Source organism: Rhea pennata, chromosome 6 (assembly GCF_028389875.1).
Source record: "Rhea pennata isolate bPtePen1 chromosome 6, bPtePen1.pri, whole genome shotgun sequence".
Taxonomy (NCBI): domain Eukaryota; kingdom Metazoa; phylum Chordata; class Aves; order Rheiformes; family Rheidae; genus Rhea; species Rhea pennata.
Genome location: NC_084668.1, coordinates 36,646,771 through 36,660,962, shown reverse-complemented (window position 1 = coordinate 36,660,962; position 14,192 = coordinate 36,646,771). Strand labels below are relative to the sequence as shown.

The window sequence follows — 14,192 nt, the reverse complement described above, 5'->3', positions numbered from 1 at the left end:
CATCATATGGTGATGAGGCAGGTCCAAGGTCAAGTCAGGCTGTCAAATATGTGAGTCAGGATCAAGAGGGTACATGGCCAGGCATGGGCATGGCTGCAGCATGGCTCAGACACAGACCAAGGGTGGGGGAGACAGCTTAAATGCAGCTCCCAAGAGCAGGGAGCACTTACTGAGGCTTCTCGCAGCTCTTCAAAGCTGAACACCTGTACCTGATTGACGGTGGCTGGGAGCCCGGACAGCCAAACCGCCCCCCGAGACAGGGAGGGTGGGGGAAATGTACTTAGGGCTGTGACAAGCGTTTGCTATATATATATATAAAATATATATATATATTTTTTTTAAGTTTGAAGTATTATGAGTCTGGCTATGTGGAAGGAGGGATTGTAAAAGAAATCTCAAGTGAAGATTTATTTAGAACTGGCAGAGTTTACTGAGGCAGCCTTATAATAAATATCACTTAAATAAAAGTTATAACATCCATTTATATGTTACATTAGTTTTATAAAATTCCTCTTCTCTGTAAGCATTCTCTTAGAAAAGGAAAGCCTAATTAAGTGAATAAAATGAGCAGCGTTTCATCTGTAGCAATCAATATAATTCAAGTAGAAGGTTTAGTAGCTGTTTAATGATTACTGTGCATTAGCTGGGACAGATAAAATAGCGTATCTTGCATGATTTGGATGAATCAAATAAAAGTTGTTGGTTTGAAGAGGTTTTCTTGTTTTTGTTTTTTTACTTAATCATTTTCTTCCCCATGGGTTCTAGAGGAATGCTCTTCAAGCAGTATCTCCTGCCACCATGGAAGTCTTGATGCGTGTTTTAGCAGACTGTGACAACTGGGATGACAGGAATCCAGAGGAAGTGAGCAGGAAGGCAGAGCTGACTCTGAAGTGCCTGACAGAAGTTGTCCATATTCTTCTCACCAGCAGTTCTGACCAGCGGCAAGTGGAGACTAGTACAATATTGGAGAACTATTTCAAGTTGCTTAATTCAGACCATTCAGCCTTACCTAATGCAAGGCGTTGTAGGCAGTGGGAGAAGAAGTTCATAGCACTGCAGGTCCAAATGTTGAGTGAGTATCCAACTGTACAGTTCCTTTAAGCTCTTGGTAGTAACTCAGAAACAAGCAACAATTGAATCATGTTAGTGATTCAACAGTGTTTTCCAAATGTTCTTTGCTATCCAAGCGAAAAATTTTAAACATTTCTCATTGACATTACTTCGAACGTTCTTGTCTAATGATTCGCTACAAAAAACAAAAGGAAGCATTTAACCAGTCTGTCAGGGTTCAAGGACTGCATAGGAAGAAGTAACAAATCTAGCACCTCTTCAGTCTCTTTTTTTAAAAACAAGCAAACAAAAAAATGCCACTCATCAATATCTTGATAATTGCAGGATAAGAAGGTTTTGCAAGAAGATAGCACCTGGTGACTATTTTGTGATTTGTTCACTTTGCAGATGGCATTACTGTAAACTTTGGCCAAAGATGATGGTTTTAACCTTAGATCCTAAGTCACTGGATAAGCGGTCAGGATTTGACGTTTCCTCTTCTCCTCTCCTGCTGCCTCCCCTGAACTTTGATGTTTAGAATGGCAAAAATAATTTCATTTCCTTTCCCAAACCTCCAAGAAAACTGGAGAGAAATACTGAGGTGATAGAGAGAGAGAGAGAGAGAGAGAGAGAGAGAGAGAGAAGAAAAAAAAAAACAAAATATAAGGCTGCTGTAGGATGCAAAAACATCACTTGATGAGGAAGCAAGTGAAAAAGCCTGCTGCTTACGTAGGTGCAAAAGGCAATGACCTTTTTTTTTTTTAAAAAAAAAAAAAAAGCCCCAGAGTAGTCAAAGATACTTGGTTGCTGAATTTTTCTCCAGATATAGTATGCTACATAATAATTTGCATCAAAATATTCAGCTTTAGTGCTAGTGCTCTGTGCTAAAATGCACATCACTTCTGATTGAAAGTTCTAGAGCTTGTAGTTTGTGCTATTTTTTTCCCATGTTTGCTATATACTATTTTTAAAATTCTTTTCAAAATGTAGTATGAAGACAGACACATGATGGATTTGCAAAGTGTTTTGTCTCTGATGCCAGTTCTGTTTTGATTTTTGTAGACACCATCACAGGCATGTTAGACTGCACAGATAGGCCTGTTCTGCAAGCGATTTTCCTTAACAGTAACTGCTTTGAGCATCTCATTCGACTGCTACAGAACTGCAAGGTAAGATTTCCTTTATCAGCATATCTTTAATTAAAGTTTATCGTCTTTGCAGTAGTGCAGGTATAATAACCTTTTCTTCTACATTAGATTCCATTTGATAGTGCTAATGTGCAGGAAGTAAAACTCTGGCTTAGTTAGAGCCACTAATGCCATCAAAGATCCAGAAGGTGTGAATTGGTCACATTTTTTTTCTAATGAAGTAGAAGTTTTCCTTGTCATCTTTGTGATAAGGTGATGAATGTACACTCTGAGACTTCTGAGAAAAATACCTTTATAGTCACTGTTTTGTCCCTAAGACTTAAGGTGATTATAGGAATCACCCCACCTTCTTCCCCTCCTTTTCTTTTTTTCTGTATTTTTTCTATAAATATGCTGTTGCTGGATTGCTGGCAAGTCGCTTAAAACTGTGGCCAGATGGAAACCTGAATTCTACTTTCAAAGACTTATTTTTTTCAATTGAAAAAAAATCTTTTAAGTATTTCAAAATATTTGATGGCAAGTCCTGTGTAGCTGATGTAAAAAATGAGCCCTGGCTGTTGCAAATGCACTTCTTGAATTGTTCTTCTCCATCTAGGTAGGATATAGCATTCACATAAATGTACATAGGCAGTCTATTTTCCTCTCAGTCCCAGATGGTCATAATTTGTAAGCTAATGCCTTGTAGCTTTGTAAACTTTGTGCTTTCCCATCAAAAAAAATATAGATAAGGTGTAACTCTCGGAATATTATATTTGTTTGTGTCGTGTTGGTTGAGCTCTACTAATAATAGATAATTTAATGCTAGCTACAGTATTAAATTTGAATCAAATCACTTTAGAACATATTTCAATGCAATAATACGTTAAAAATGCATGTGTTTGGATCATAGAATCAGTAAGGTTGTACGGGGACTTCTGGAGATCATCTAGTCCAACCTCCCTGCTCAAGCAGGGTCACCTAGAGCATGTTAGACAGGGTTGCATCCAGGCGGGCCTTGAAGATCTCCAGAGAAGGAGACTCCACAGCCTCTCTGGGCAACCTGCTCCAGTGCTCCGTCACTCTCACAGTGAAGAAATTCCCCCTCACGTTCAGGGGGAACTTCCTGTGGTTCAATTTCTGCCCGTTGCCCCTTGTCCTGTCACACAGGACAACTGAAAAGAGTTTGTCCCTGTCCCCCGACATCCTCCCTTCAGGTACTTAGACACCTTGATAAGATCCCCCCTCAATTATGACTTAATTGTAGTTATAATCAATGGCAGAATGCTAGTTTGAAGTGTTTTGAATAGTGTTTGGTTTTTTTAATCTTATGTTGAAAATACCTTACACTTGGCTTTACCATTCTACTTCTGTTTGGGAATCTGTGCCTGTTTTGGTACTGACCTTATACAAGAAACTTCTTTTCTTAAAACATCAAGTAATGAGATGTTTACCTGCTCATGACTTTGCTTCTGCTGTCATTTAAATAAATGGGATTTAGAACTAAAGAAAGCAGCACCACTTACTCTCTTACAGCTTCTCTTCATTTTTATTCTGCCTGTATTTCATAATGATGTTGTAAGATATGATCTTCTGAGTGTGGGGTGTTATTTTTTTGTTTTGTTTAGTGAGATATTTTTGTCTCACATTATTTTCTTGATGGGGTATCAATGCTGCTGGTTTGCTGCATAGTGTTTTTTAACATTTTTTGGTCAAAATATCCCCAAGGATGGCTGGAGGGGACGTTTATGTTTGTATTTTAGCTTGTCAGTATACTATAGCTTCTTTCCTTTGAAAGCCATTGCAGAGATGAATATGCCCATGGAATTAAGATTTCTGAGTAGCCATGGGGAGTGGTTCCTATTTCCGAATCTCTTCTTCCTTACCTGTGAAAATCTTTCTTGCTGCTGGATTCACCAGCAAGCTCTTTAAAGTTCTGCAGCACCACAGATAGCAGGAGAGTCCAAACATCCTCCGTCTGAAACTTGGGAAGCTACTGGATCTTCAGCCTATCTGGAGAGCAAGACTTTCATGGAAAGGAGGGATAAAGGAAAAAACATACCATTTCTGCTATGGATATCCCAAAGTACTTGGGGTACTCAAGCGTGCTTCTGGTCATACTTTAAAATCATGTGCTATTTAGCAATCCTCTAAAACTTAAATCTTATTTTTGATGGTTTCAGGGCTTATGGACAAACTATACAGTAGGGTTTAGAAATTTGCACAAGAGCTTTTTCAAAACTGCTCACTTAAGTCTTTGTAGTCTGAACGTTGCCTTCTGCTGTTAACATCCAAGAAGAGGGACTGTATTTTACAGGGGTTTGTTCTAGGCTAAGAACCATTTAGCTAGATGCTTTATAGGTCTTCTGTCTCCTCTATTGAACTCTTTTAGAGATCAGACTTTGAGCAAAGCACAGTTTCTTCCAGCAGTATTCCTGGTTAAGAAAACATGTTTCTGAGCAGTTTTTTAAGAAAGAATTAAAGCCATATGAACACTTTAAAATTTGTTTCTCCCCCCCCCCCCCTTAGTACATACATTTCCAAAACTGAAGTAACTCCTCTGAAAAGTATGCTTTCCTTTTGCATGTCTGCATTTGCTCCTGTTTGATGTTATTGCATCCAGTTATTGATGTTATAACATTGGACTATATTGTAACTATTGTGCAGTATTAAGTGCAACGTGCCTTTCAAAATTACTTGAGTTTCTATGTATGTGCTTTTGCATATATGTAAGTCAAAGTAATATTTTGAATGTTGTCTTCTGTTTGCCCTTATTTATGGAAGGTAATTTCTTAGGTTGGCCAACTTCACAGACAACACCTAACAGAAAATGTAACAAAATATATGAGAAAAAACTGGCAAATGCTTAGTTTTTACCTACTGAAAGGGAATATTTCCCCTTTTTTGCAGGGACTTTTAAAGTGTGTTGATTAATACTTCTTTTTAACATCTCTTTAGCATATAATGCAGAAGAGGATAAATTTCAATCCTGATCAAACGGTATCTGAAGTATATACAAATAGACTGCAATAGAATATGAAGATACTTGAGTGAGCTTTAGGCTTGCAAATTCAAGTACTAGCTAGGAATCTGGCCACCACATGCAGGGTACTTTAAGTGTGGATGCAGTGTAGGTGGTGTTTATGTTCAATTTAAAGTTATTTCCAACCTGTCAGACCACTAGGGTGATAGCACAGATATTTGACTTCTGTCTCCTGTGTTAAAGGCTGTGTGCCCCAGAAATTTTTCTGCTGTTGCTGTTCCAGATGTTCTGTCAAGGTGTCTTCAGCCTTCATTTAAGATTAAACATAAGTGGAAAACAGTGAGGCATCTGTATCCTCTTCTTTATTAATGCCTCACTGTTGTCTTTTTTTAAGACCTCCTTGTCATGTTGCTTTTGTAAATGAAATCACAAATGCCAAGCCAGTGATCAGTACATCGTCTAACAAGGTGTGCTGCTTTGTCTCAGCAATTACATAGGTTGATTTTATCCTGGAAAAGAAAAATGCATTTACTACATAGCAATAACATAATCTTCAGTATTGTAAGAGTTAACAGAAGGCTAATATTAATGAAGGATTGTGTCTCACCAATGTGAGAACTCAGTTTTATGTGAAATGTAAATCCAAGGCAGCCTTCACAGATTTGGCTGCAGGTAACTATTTAATGCAATTTCCATTATTCTTGTCTCTGTTTCTAACAGCTGTTTTTAAATGCTAACAATAAAGTGGCAGACAAGAGTGAAAAAGACCTTGCCAACAAATTACTGACAGAAATGAATGAGGACCAGGTACCTACTTAACCTGTATTTTGCTTCACTCAAAGTCAAGACACAATGACAGGAAAATTGATTCCTGTGCTTCACCTTAACCATCCTCTTTAAACTTATGCAGTAAGTTGAACTTGAGCTGTTGCACAAATCACTATTTCCTATCTGCGGGTTTTTTTATTAACAAAATGAGTTCAACTTCAGTTCTATTTATCTGCTTCAAGCTCCACATATCTGCAATAGCCTGAGCCTCAGTTGCACATCTTTTAACTTGAGGAAGGTGAAGTACATGAATAGAATCCAAATAAATTCTATCAATGTGGTGATTTTTTTTCTTCTTTCTCTTTCCTCTTTTTTGCTTCTGTCTCAGCACTGTGGTGTTTGGATTCTGGGGCTTTGTCTGTGAATCTCTATGGTTGTGTTTGGTATCTTGGTTCTTTGCTTGTCATTAAGAGCAGGTGTTCACAAAACAATGGACAGGCTGAATCTGGGAGGTGGGAATAATCTGTTGCTTTAATTTTATGATAATACGAAAAGCATCAAATGCAAATTATTACATGTATTTTATATTAGAATGACCTTTTTGATTGAAAAGGTAATGAAGTGCTAAATTGTAACTGTGGTAATCTACAAATCATGATTCTAACTAATAGCTTTGGCCTTCTTAGAAGCTCAGTATGAGGATCTATATGCATGTTAACATTTCTTCACTTTCAGCAGCCTTTTGATATTTGACGTTTCATTTTTAACATGTCCGATACATAGTATAATATTTCAGGGATAGTGAAACAGAGTACACTTATTTGCATAGTTCTACTCATTTGTTTTACTGATGGATGTAAGATAATGCTCCAGTGGTTTTCTCCTTAAAACCACCAGAAAAATGATCAGTATAAACAAGAATTAACTCGGGGGGGGGGGGAACCAAAAGAAAACGGAGAAAGAAATGTTGATCATAAAGATGAGGATATGGGTGAAAAAGCCACCTTACTATGCTGGTGTGACTAATCTCTTAATTTGTGTGTGTGTGTGTTGCAGTGGTGTGTAGGGTTTGCATGGAAAAGAAAACACTTTACATGAATTGCAGGTGTCCATCCAATTGTTCAGCAGCATCCACACACATGCCACCAGTGGTTGCTTAATTTGTTTTCTTCCCTCCCTCTTGAGGTTGTCCATTAGCTGCATGAAGAAAACCAGTTTGTCAGTCAGAACATCTGAAGTACAATGTGTCTTGTGAGTGCTTTTCTCCTCCTCTTGAATTATGTGGTTAGTTGCCTGTTACGTATTCTTTCTTGTAGGTTGTGGTGTTATGAAACCCTTTTGGTGGGGAGCTGATTTTTGAAGCATGGTAATAAACTCTTTATTTTCGTCCCAACAGGAGGGCACAGTATAGCACTTGGAGCACAACTGTCTCTTTGTGTTTTGTGTAACATCTCTACTTGCTACTTTCAGGTGTTTCAGGGACATCTGGATTGCTTGGCAGTATCAACCATTCAAGCCCTCACAGCAGTAATGCACAAGTCTCCAGCTGCTAAGGTAACAGTATATATACAGAGGTCTCCTTGTGGTAGGCCTGTTGATCTTGCCTTCAATTAGCGTTTTAGTTGCAAAATCTTGAGGAAATTTGCTAATGAAAATTAGCAGCTTCTGGGCCCTCCTTTTGTGCCAGAAAGGACAGCAGATGTGCTTCATTATCCTTTTATTTTTAATGGCTAGACACTGAGCTATCTTTGATATAAAAAAAATGGAAGATCAGAGAGTTCATAGTAGTTGGAAATTTTGTGAAGTGAACATCATTACTTGTTTCATGAGTATTTGGAGGAAATTAAAGGGTATTTGCAGAAGATAGCTTCAGGAAAGTGTTTGGTGTAATCTTACCATGGGTTAAAACTTACCTAGGATAGCGTTGCAGCCCATATTGGGGTCCAGTCCTTCCTTTGCAGTTATTCTTGAGGTTTGGTAAATGGCTAGAGAAATGGTTAGTTTGTGAATCTGACTGGGAACTAAGGCCACAGAAAAATAGTGGGTTTATTCTTAGATTGTTGAGTTCATTAGTTTTGTCTTGTGGTTGAATGAGTCCCTGGTCTTGGCACAGGGAGAGGGGTGTGACTGTACTGTAGAGGCCAAGGGAAGGGGCAAATCATCTGCCTCAGCTGCTACTTGTCCTTAGAGCAGTCCAGTCTGTGTGAAATGACAGGGTAAATTAGGCTCCTCCAGAGTATAATTCAGAGTGCTTATTTTTTCACTGACTCTGGGGAGCCTGCAAAGAGCTATATAACAGGGACAGGGAGGGAGATTGATTGTAATTCATGAAGACTCAATCCTGTGCTTTCACTGCCACATACATGTATCTTTTCTCTTTTTGTTTTTACTTAAGCAATTATATCACTTTTGCTGATAGAGTCACCTATTAAAAGAAGTTGTAACTTTAGTACAGGATACACAGAGAAAAGTATTCCATCAAATGTGTTGGCTGTTTACCAACTAAAAATAAATAAGTTTTACTGTTTGTATTTGCTACTTGATTTTTTTTTCATGAAAATAATTATTTCTCAGAAAAAAAAAATCCTGCAGTGCTCTTATAATGTGAGAAGTGTTTTAAGATGAGTGGTCTTTAATCAAGCTAGTCTAAAAAAATCTTTTTCTTTATCAGAATACTTCAGATTCTGAACCTAATCACTTCATGTCATGATATAGTTTGCATTAAAAAATAAAACTTAGTGTTTTGTTAGACTTAACATTTTGAATAGACTAAAGTAATTCGTATGAGAGAGGTTTGTATAGTTGATTATTAAAATAGAACTTTGATCTTTTGTTTGTATATCTGCCTGCAACAACAAGATTTCTTACTCATCTGCAGCACACTAGAAAAAGCACAATGGGCATATTATCAAGCAGAGATTTCTAGCCCGTAGAATTATTCTTGCATCCTGATTGTTTTATGTCTGAGAGAGACATGATATGTTAAATGAGAACCTCTTACAGTAGAAGAGCAATCTATGTCTGTTCCATTTGTTAATGAAACTGGAATTTTTATCCTCAGGAGGTCTTCAAGGAAAGAATTGGTTATGCACACATATATGAGGTACTGAAGTCGCTAGGTCAACCCTCACGGGAACTGCTGGAAGAACTCATGAATATGGTGAGATGTGCTTGCTTTTGATGCTGTTTAAAGTACTTGCATGTATTTGACACTATTTCCAATATATTTCGTTATGTTTCACCTTTGAGTTTTCTGCTCTTTTCCAGGCTGTTGAAGGTGACCACATGGCTGTTGGGATACTGGGCATTAGTAATGTCCAGCCCTTATTACTGCTTATCCAGTGGCTTCCAGAACTAGAGTCACATGATCTGCAGATTTTCATCTCAAGTTGGTTGAGGCGAATCTGCTCTATTAACAGGCAGAGTCGAGCCACGTGTGTCAACGCGAACATGGTCATCCGTATCATTGAGACGTTAAATTCCCGCTCTGCACTCCATAGCTCTTGTGCAGAGAATCTGATTGCCCTTCTGGGCTCTTTGGGGAGCCAGTCTATGGGCTCGGAAGAACTGCTCCGCCTAATACAGCTCCTGAGGACTGAGGAACCAAAACGGGCTCACCCTTATGTCGTGCCAGTGATGCGAGCCATCCTAGCAATGGCCCGGAAGCAGGGCATGGCTAGTGCTTTGCAGTATTTTAACTTACACCATAGCATGGCAGGAATTGCTGTTCCATCGATTCATAAGTGGCCAGGCTCTGCATTTTCTTTCAATGCTTGGCTCTGCCTTGACCAGGACCAAGTGACCCCGAGCACAACTAGCAAAAATAGCAAGAGGAAGCAACTCTATAGGTATGCTTACCATAACTAGTTCAGCAGAACAAATCTAGGTCATTTCTTCCCCATGGCATATGGTACTCTGTGATATGTGATACTTATGCTGATCTTCATAGAACACAACTTACAGCATTTAGTTCAGTTTGTGGAAGCAAGCAGTTTCATCTGTCGCCAAGGCTAGGCAGTGTTACAGAAATAACTATGACATTTTTCTGTTACAATGCACATTGCAACTGTAGATAGGAAAGCATAACTCTAAATTGTGTTAATTTTAGGGTTGATCAAGGTATGTAGCTTAAACAATGCAAACAAGAACAGTCTTGCCACTGCTTCCTGCAAGGGTGATGGAGTCTTTTTTTCTGTATGAGGGAGCAATGGAAAGGATCTCTTTGTTATCTTAGATAGCCATCAACCTGGTCGATTCTTGATAACGTAGATAAGTGTAGTATAACCTTTTCTGGGCTCTAACGTTCAGTAGCAAAAAAATGCAAAATGTGGGAGTAATGCTTGAGGACTCTCCCCATTCAATCCATTCTACTGCAGTGCAGTTTCAGGGGAAATGTTGGCAAGTGCAATTTGGATCAGAACAGAATAAATATTTTTCAAGGCCCCATATCTTAGAATGTTACTTCTGTTTGTTAATAACCATAGTAACAGGTGGAGGCCCTTCAAGTTTCTTTAGCTCCTGCACACGTTTATATGGCACAGCCTTGGTGAAGGGTGCCATCTACTGAACTACTACAGCACTGTTTCCAGAATTTCTGGCAGTGTTCACCATTGAAAATCTTAAGTTACTATTTTAAGCACACGACTGAATTAAAATCATGACAAAAATGATCTGGTTACTATGCTTTATGGTATTTAATTTTAGAACAGCTTGCATCCACTAAGACTGTTTATTCATAGTATTCATGTGTGCGTATTAGGTATTTGATAGTGCAGCAAAATTATTCTGCTTGTAATAATGGTAGTTGAGGGAGTACAGCAGTTTTTGGTAGTAATTCACAATTCATATACAACTTTTTGAATTCATATGCTTAAAAGGTTTATCAGGGCAAATATGTTCTACCAGTTAGCTGTTTACATGTTGTGCTGAGTGAAATGAGATGCATAACAATGACTGTTTATAAATCTTTGTTTTGCACTAAGGTTCTTGCTGATGAACAGACATGGAAAAAATAATTCCTTAAATGATGTGTACAGTCTCACTGTACAGTCTTAGATTTGTCAATAAAATCGAAAATGCAAACCTTTTGCATTTTCTACAAGTTTCCTTTTGCTATTTGGGTTTTTAATATAAAATCTTTAGATAGAGGAATATGAAGTGAAACAGGAGATGCGTGAATGGAGAAAACATAGGTAAATGCAGTAATGTCACCTAACTACATGCAACACTGGTAGTTTTATCAGGAGCTAAAGGGCACAGGTTAACTAATAGAAAGTAGCATAGGTTGCAGGATAGTTGCTGCTTTATTACTACAACCTTATAGCTTCCAGAGATTGCTGTGGGTAGTGTTTTGTGGAGGAGCCAACTTAAGCCATATGGGTCAAACGGAAGTATTGCTTGTTGGGACCAAAGCTATGTCTTCAGTTAAAAGATGACTGGCTGGAAGGTGCATTGTGAGCTTTGTGTATCACCATTGACTTGTGCGGCCTGTCCCTGGTGCCTTCTTTGGGGCAGTTGTTCTTTGGACCAAAAGTAACAGCTGGAGAGCTCCACACTTGTGATATGTTTGACCAGCAGTGAGCAGCTTAAGTTGGTTCCCTTTAAGGAATGTACTTTTAGGTGGCTTTCAAAAGTTTTGGAGTGTGACCTTGATTGTATGTTGTTCTGTCTTCTCCTATAGCTTTTTTACAGGAAGTGGTATGGGTTTTGAAGCCTTCATTACGTGCTCTGGAGTATTGGTGGTTGCGGTTTGCACAAAGAGAGAATATGCAACAGTGATGCTGCCTGACCATTGTTTTTGTGACTCTCTCTGGGTAAGGTTTGATGCTGAAAAGAACTTTAAGACAGAGTGCTATTAGCTCAAGTCACAAATTATATCAATGTATTTTTTATATGTAGTTATATACACAACATATTTATAAAATATTCTTATATAAAAATATATTTTTACATTAATATATACAGTAAAATATTCACTGTATATTATAGTTTATATATAACTAGTGGTTGATTGAGCTAAATTATGCCTATGCTATTAGGGCCACTGTTACGATAATATTGCTATAGCACTGTACCTAGATTTTTTAAAGTTAAATCATAATGAGTATAGATGGCTGTGGGGCTACATGAAAAAGTAAAATGTGTTGTGTTTCTGCCTTGCCCTTTTCTCTTCCTATCCTTAAGGACTGCTGTGCATTATGAAAGAGCTGTGTCTCTTTTCCTTCAAAAACCTATTTAAATGTAAAATGGAAGCAGCTGATAGAAGATTTTGACTTCTTGCTGATGCTTTGGATTTGTTTTCTGAAGTGGTTTCTTACATAGTTTTCCCACCAGATTAGTAGTGCTGAAGCCAAGTATTTCCATACAATCATTTCCCTGCTTTTTAATAATGTGGTGACTTAATTATTTTGTTGCTATATTGCTTACCCAGCACAACATAACTATTGTTCACATGCCTGGAAAGAGGCCCTTTGGTCAGAGCCTTGTCTACATCTATGTCAATGGACAGCAGAAGATCTCTGCCCCACTTAGATTCCCTGCTATGAATGAAGTAAGTTCACCTTCTGTGTCGTACCACGTAATGACAAGCTGTCACAGGGCAGTTGTACTTGCAGGAGGACTGCTGAATCAAATCAAGCAATAAAAGCAAAATACATATTGAGCTTTATTAAATTTGGAAATAGACTAACAGTTTCACATAGTGTATTCCTAATAAGGTTCTGTCATCTTTGGACAGTGACTAGTATGTCACACTGGAGAGTAAGTAAAGTAATAAACCATAAAGTAATTGCCTTGGTTATGTAGTGGGATTACTTGAGCATATTGACATAATACATCATGAGTGGCCACCGCTGCTAGTAAGTACTGATGTGATAGTGCTCAATGAGGTATCTTTCCTCTCATTTCTGTACGTTTCCCCGGTATGCTGATCTTACATCCATCTTGTCTGTGGTCTGCTAGGTGAGCTGGTTAGAGAAACAGGGAGTAGCAGTTTATAAGGCAGCTAATCTGAACACATTTTGAATGTGCATAGTTAGCCTAAAAAACTCTCTCCAATACAATGACTGTATGTGGTGTGTTCTCTTTGCAAGCATTTTCTGTTCTTTTTGAAGCAAATCCATTTTAAACTAGGCTACGACACTGAACGTTTTTTCTCCTTTAAGTCTTAATTTTGTTTGTTAAATATTTTGCGTATCTGTTGCAAACACTTCAGTTGGACACTGTCACAATAAAGTCAGTATGACAGCTAAAGAATGACAAGTGAAAGTAAATTCTGTTCCAAGGTAATACTCAAGATGTTGGCCCATCTGTAGAATAACCTCTTTAGATACCAGATAGCTAAATGAAGGTCAGATAAGCTTCCCTTGAGTGCTGCTAATCAAGTGGAATTACTGGTATGAGAAGTATACACTAATATACATGCTGGGCTAGTATTTGGGAATATAATCCAGGAAAGGAATGTTCACTGGGGTATCTGCAAAACCATTCTTCATGGCTTTCCTCTTGACAGAGGTCACACAACTGTTGAGGTGACTAAATTGCTCCTGGTTGGAGAAAGGGCACTATTCAGTGTTGTGGAGAGCATATGTTGGTTGTTTTTTTTTCCATGGCACACCCAATTGTGCTACTGCTCAATTTATTTGGTTCAGGTCTGTCTGGGATAGTTCTCAGGTTTACTTTGTGAATTGTAACGAAAGGAAGCTATGTTTACAGTGTGGTTTTGTTTTTTCTTCCGTGCTTGACTTTCTAGCCTTTTACTTCCTGCTGCATTGGTTCAGCTGGTCAAAGAACAACAACTCCTCCCCCATCTCAGATACCAGACCCACCTTTTTCCTCTCCTGTTATGCCACATCGTACATCACTTGGAGGCATCTTGTCTCCTGGAGGCTGGAGTGGGATGCTTGCAAAACCAGAGCTTGTCACAAAGATGATCTCTGCAGGGACTCAAGATAGTGAATGGGGATGTCCAACATCTTTGGAGGGCCAGCTTGGATCAGTTATCATCTTCCATGAAGCACTGCAGCCCCATCAGGTGAAAGCATTGTATTTGGCAGGTAAGTTGTGGTTCTGTCATTTCTAGTGAAATAAAAGGAATGAGCATGGACAAGACCCCATGGGGCTTTGCTTTACCCAGACTCATAATAAGAATTTTGAATGCAAAATAACTGTGGAGCTAACCTTAGTGAGAAGGCTTTGAAACAAACTAGCTCAAGATCAAATTCTATATATTTTTTAGTAAAGTTGTGTTTAAGATTTTAAGTTGACTT

At 38.3% G+C, this 14,192-nt stretch overlaps 1 protein-coding gene across 7 annotated transcripts in view; it reads left to right on the top strand.

Annotated features, from left to right (window-relative positions):
* Positions 1-14,192, top strand: part of NBEAL1 (neurobeachin like 1) — a 92,169-nt gene that overhangs the window by 33,012 nt on the left and 44,965 nt on the right. For all 7 annotated transcript variants that reach the window (XM_062578616.1, XM_062578621.1, XM_062578615.1 and 4 more), the window contains 8 exons: positions 766-1,072; positions 2,113-2,219; positions 7,396-7,479; positions 8,987-9,085; positions 9,193-9,773; positions 11,606-11,738; positions 12,356-12,475; positions 13,676-13,979. In XM_062578616.1, the coding sequence (XP_062434600.1) occupies positions 766-1,072; positions 2,113-2,219; positions 7,396-7,479; positions 8,987-9,085; positions 9,193-9,773; positions 11,606-11,738; positions 12,356-12,475; positions 13,676-13,979 (1,735 nt within the window). The remainder of the gene's footprint in view (positions 1-765; positions 1,073-2,112; positions 2,220-7,395; positions 7,480-8,986; positions 9,086-9,192; positions 9,774-11,605; positions 11,739-12,355; positions 12,476-13,675; positions 13,980-14,192) is intronic.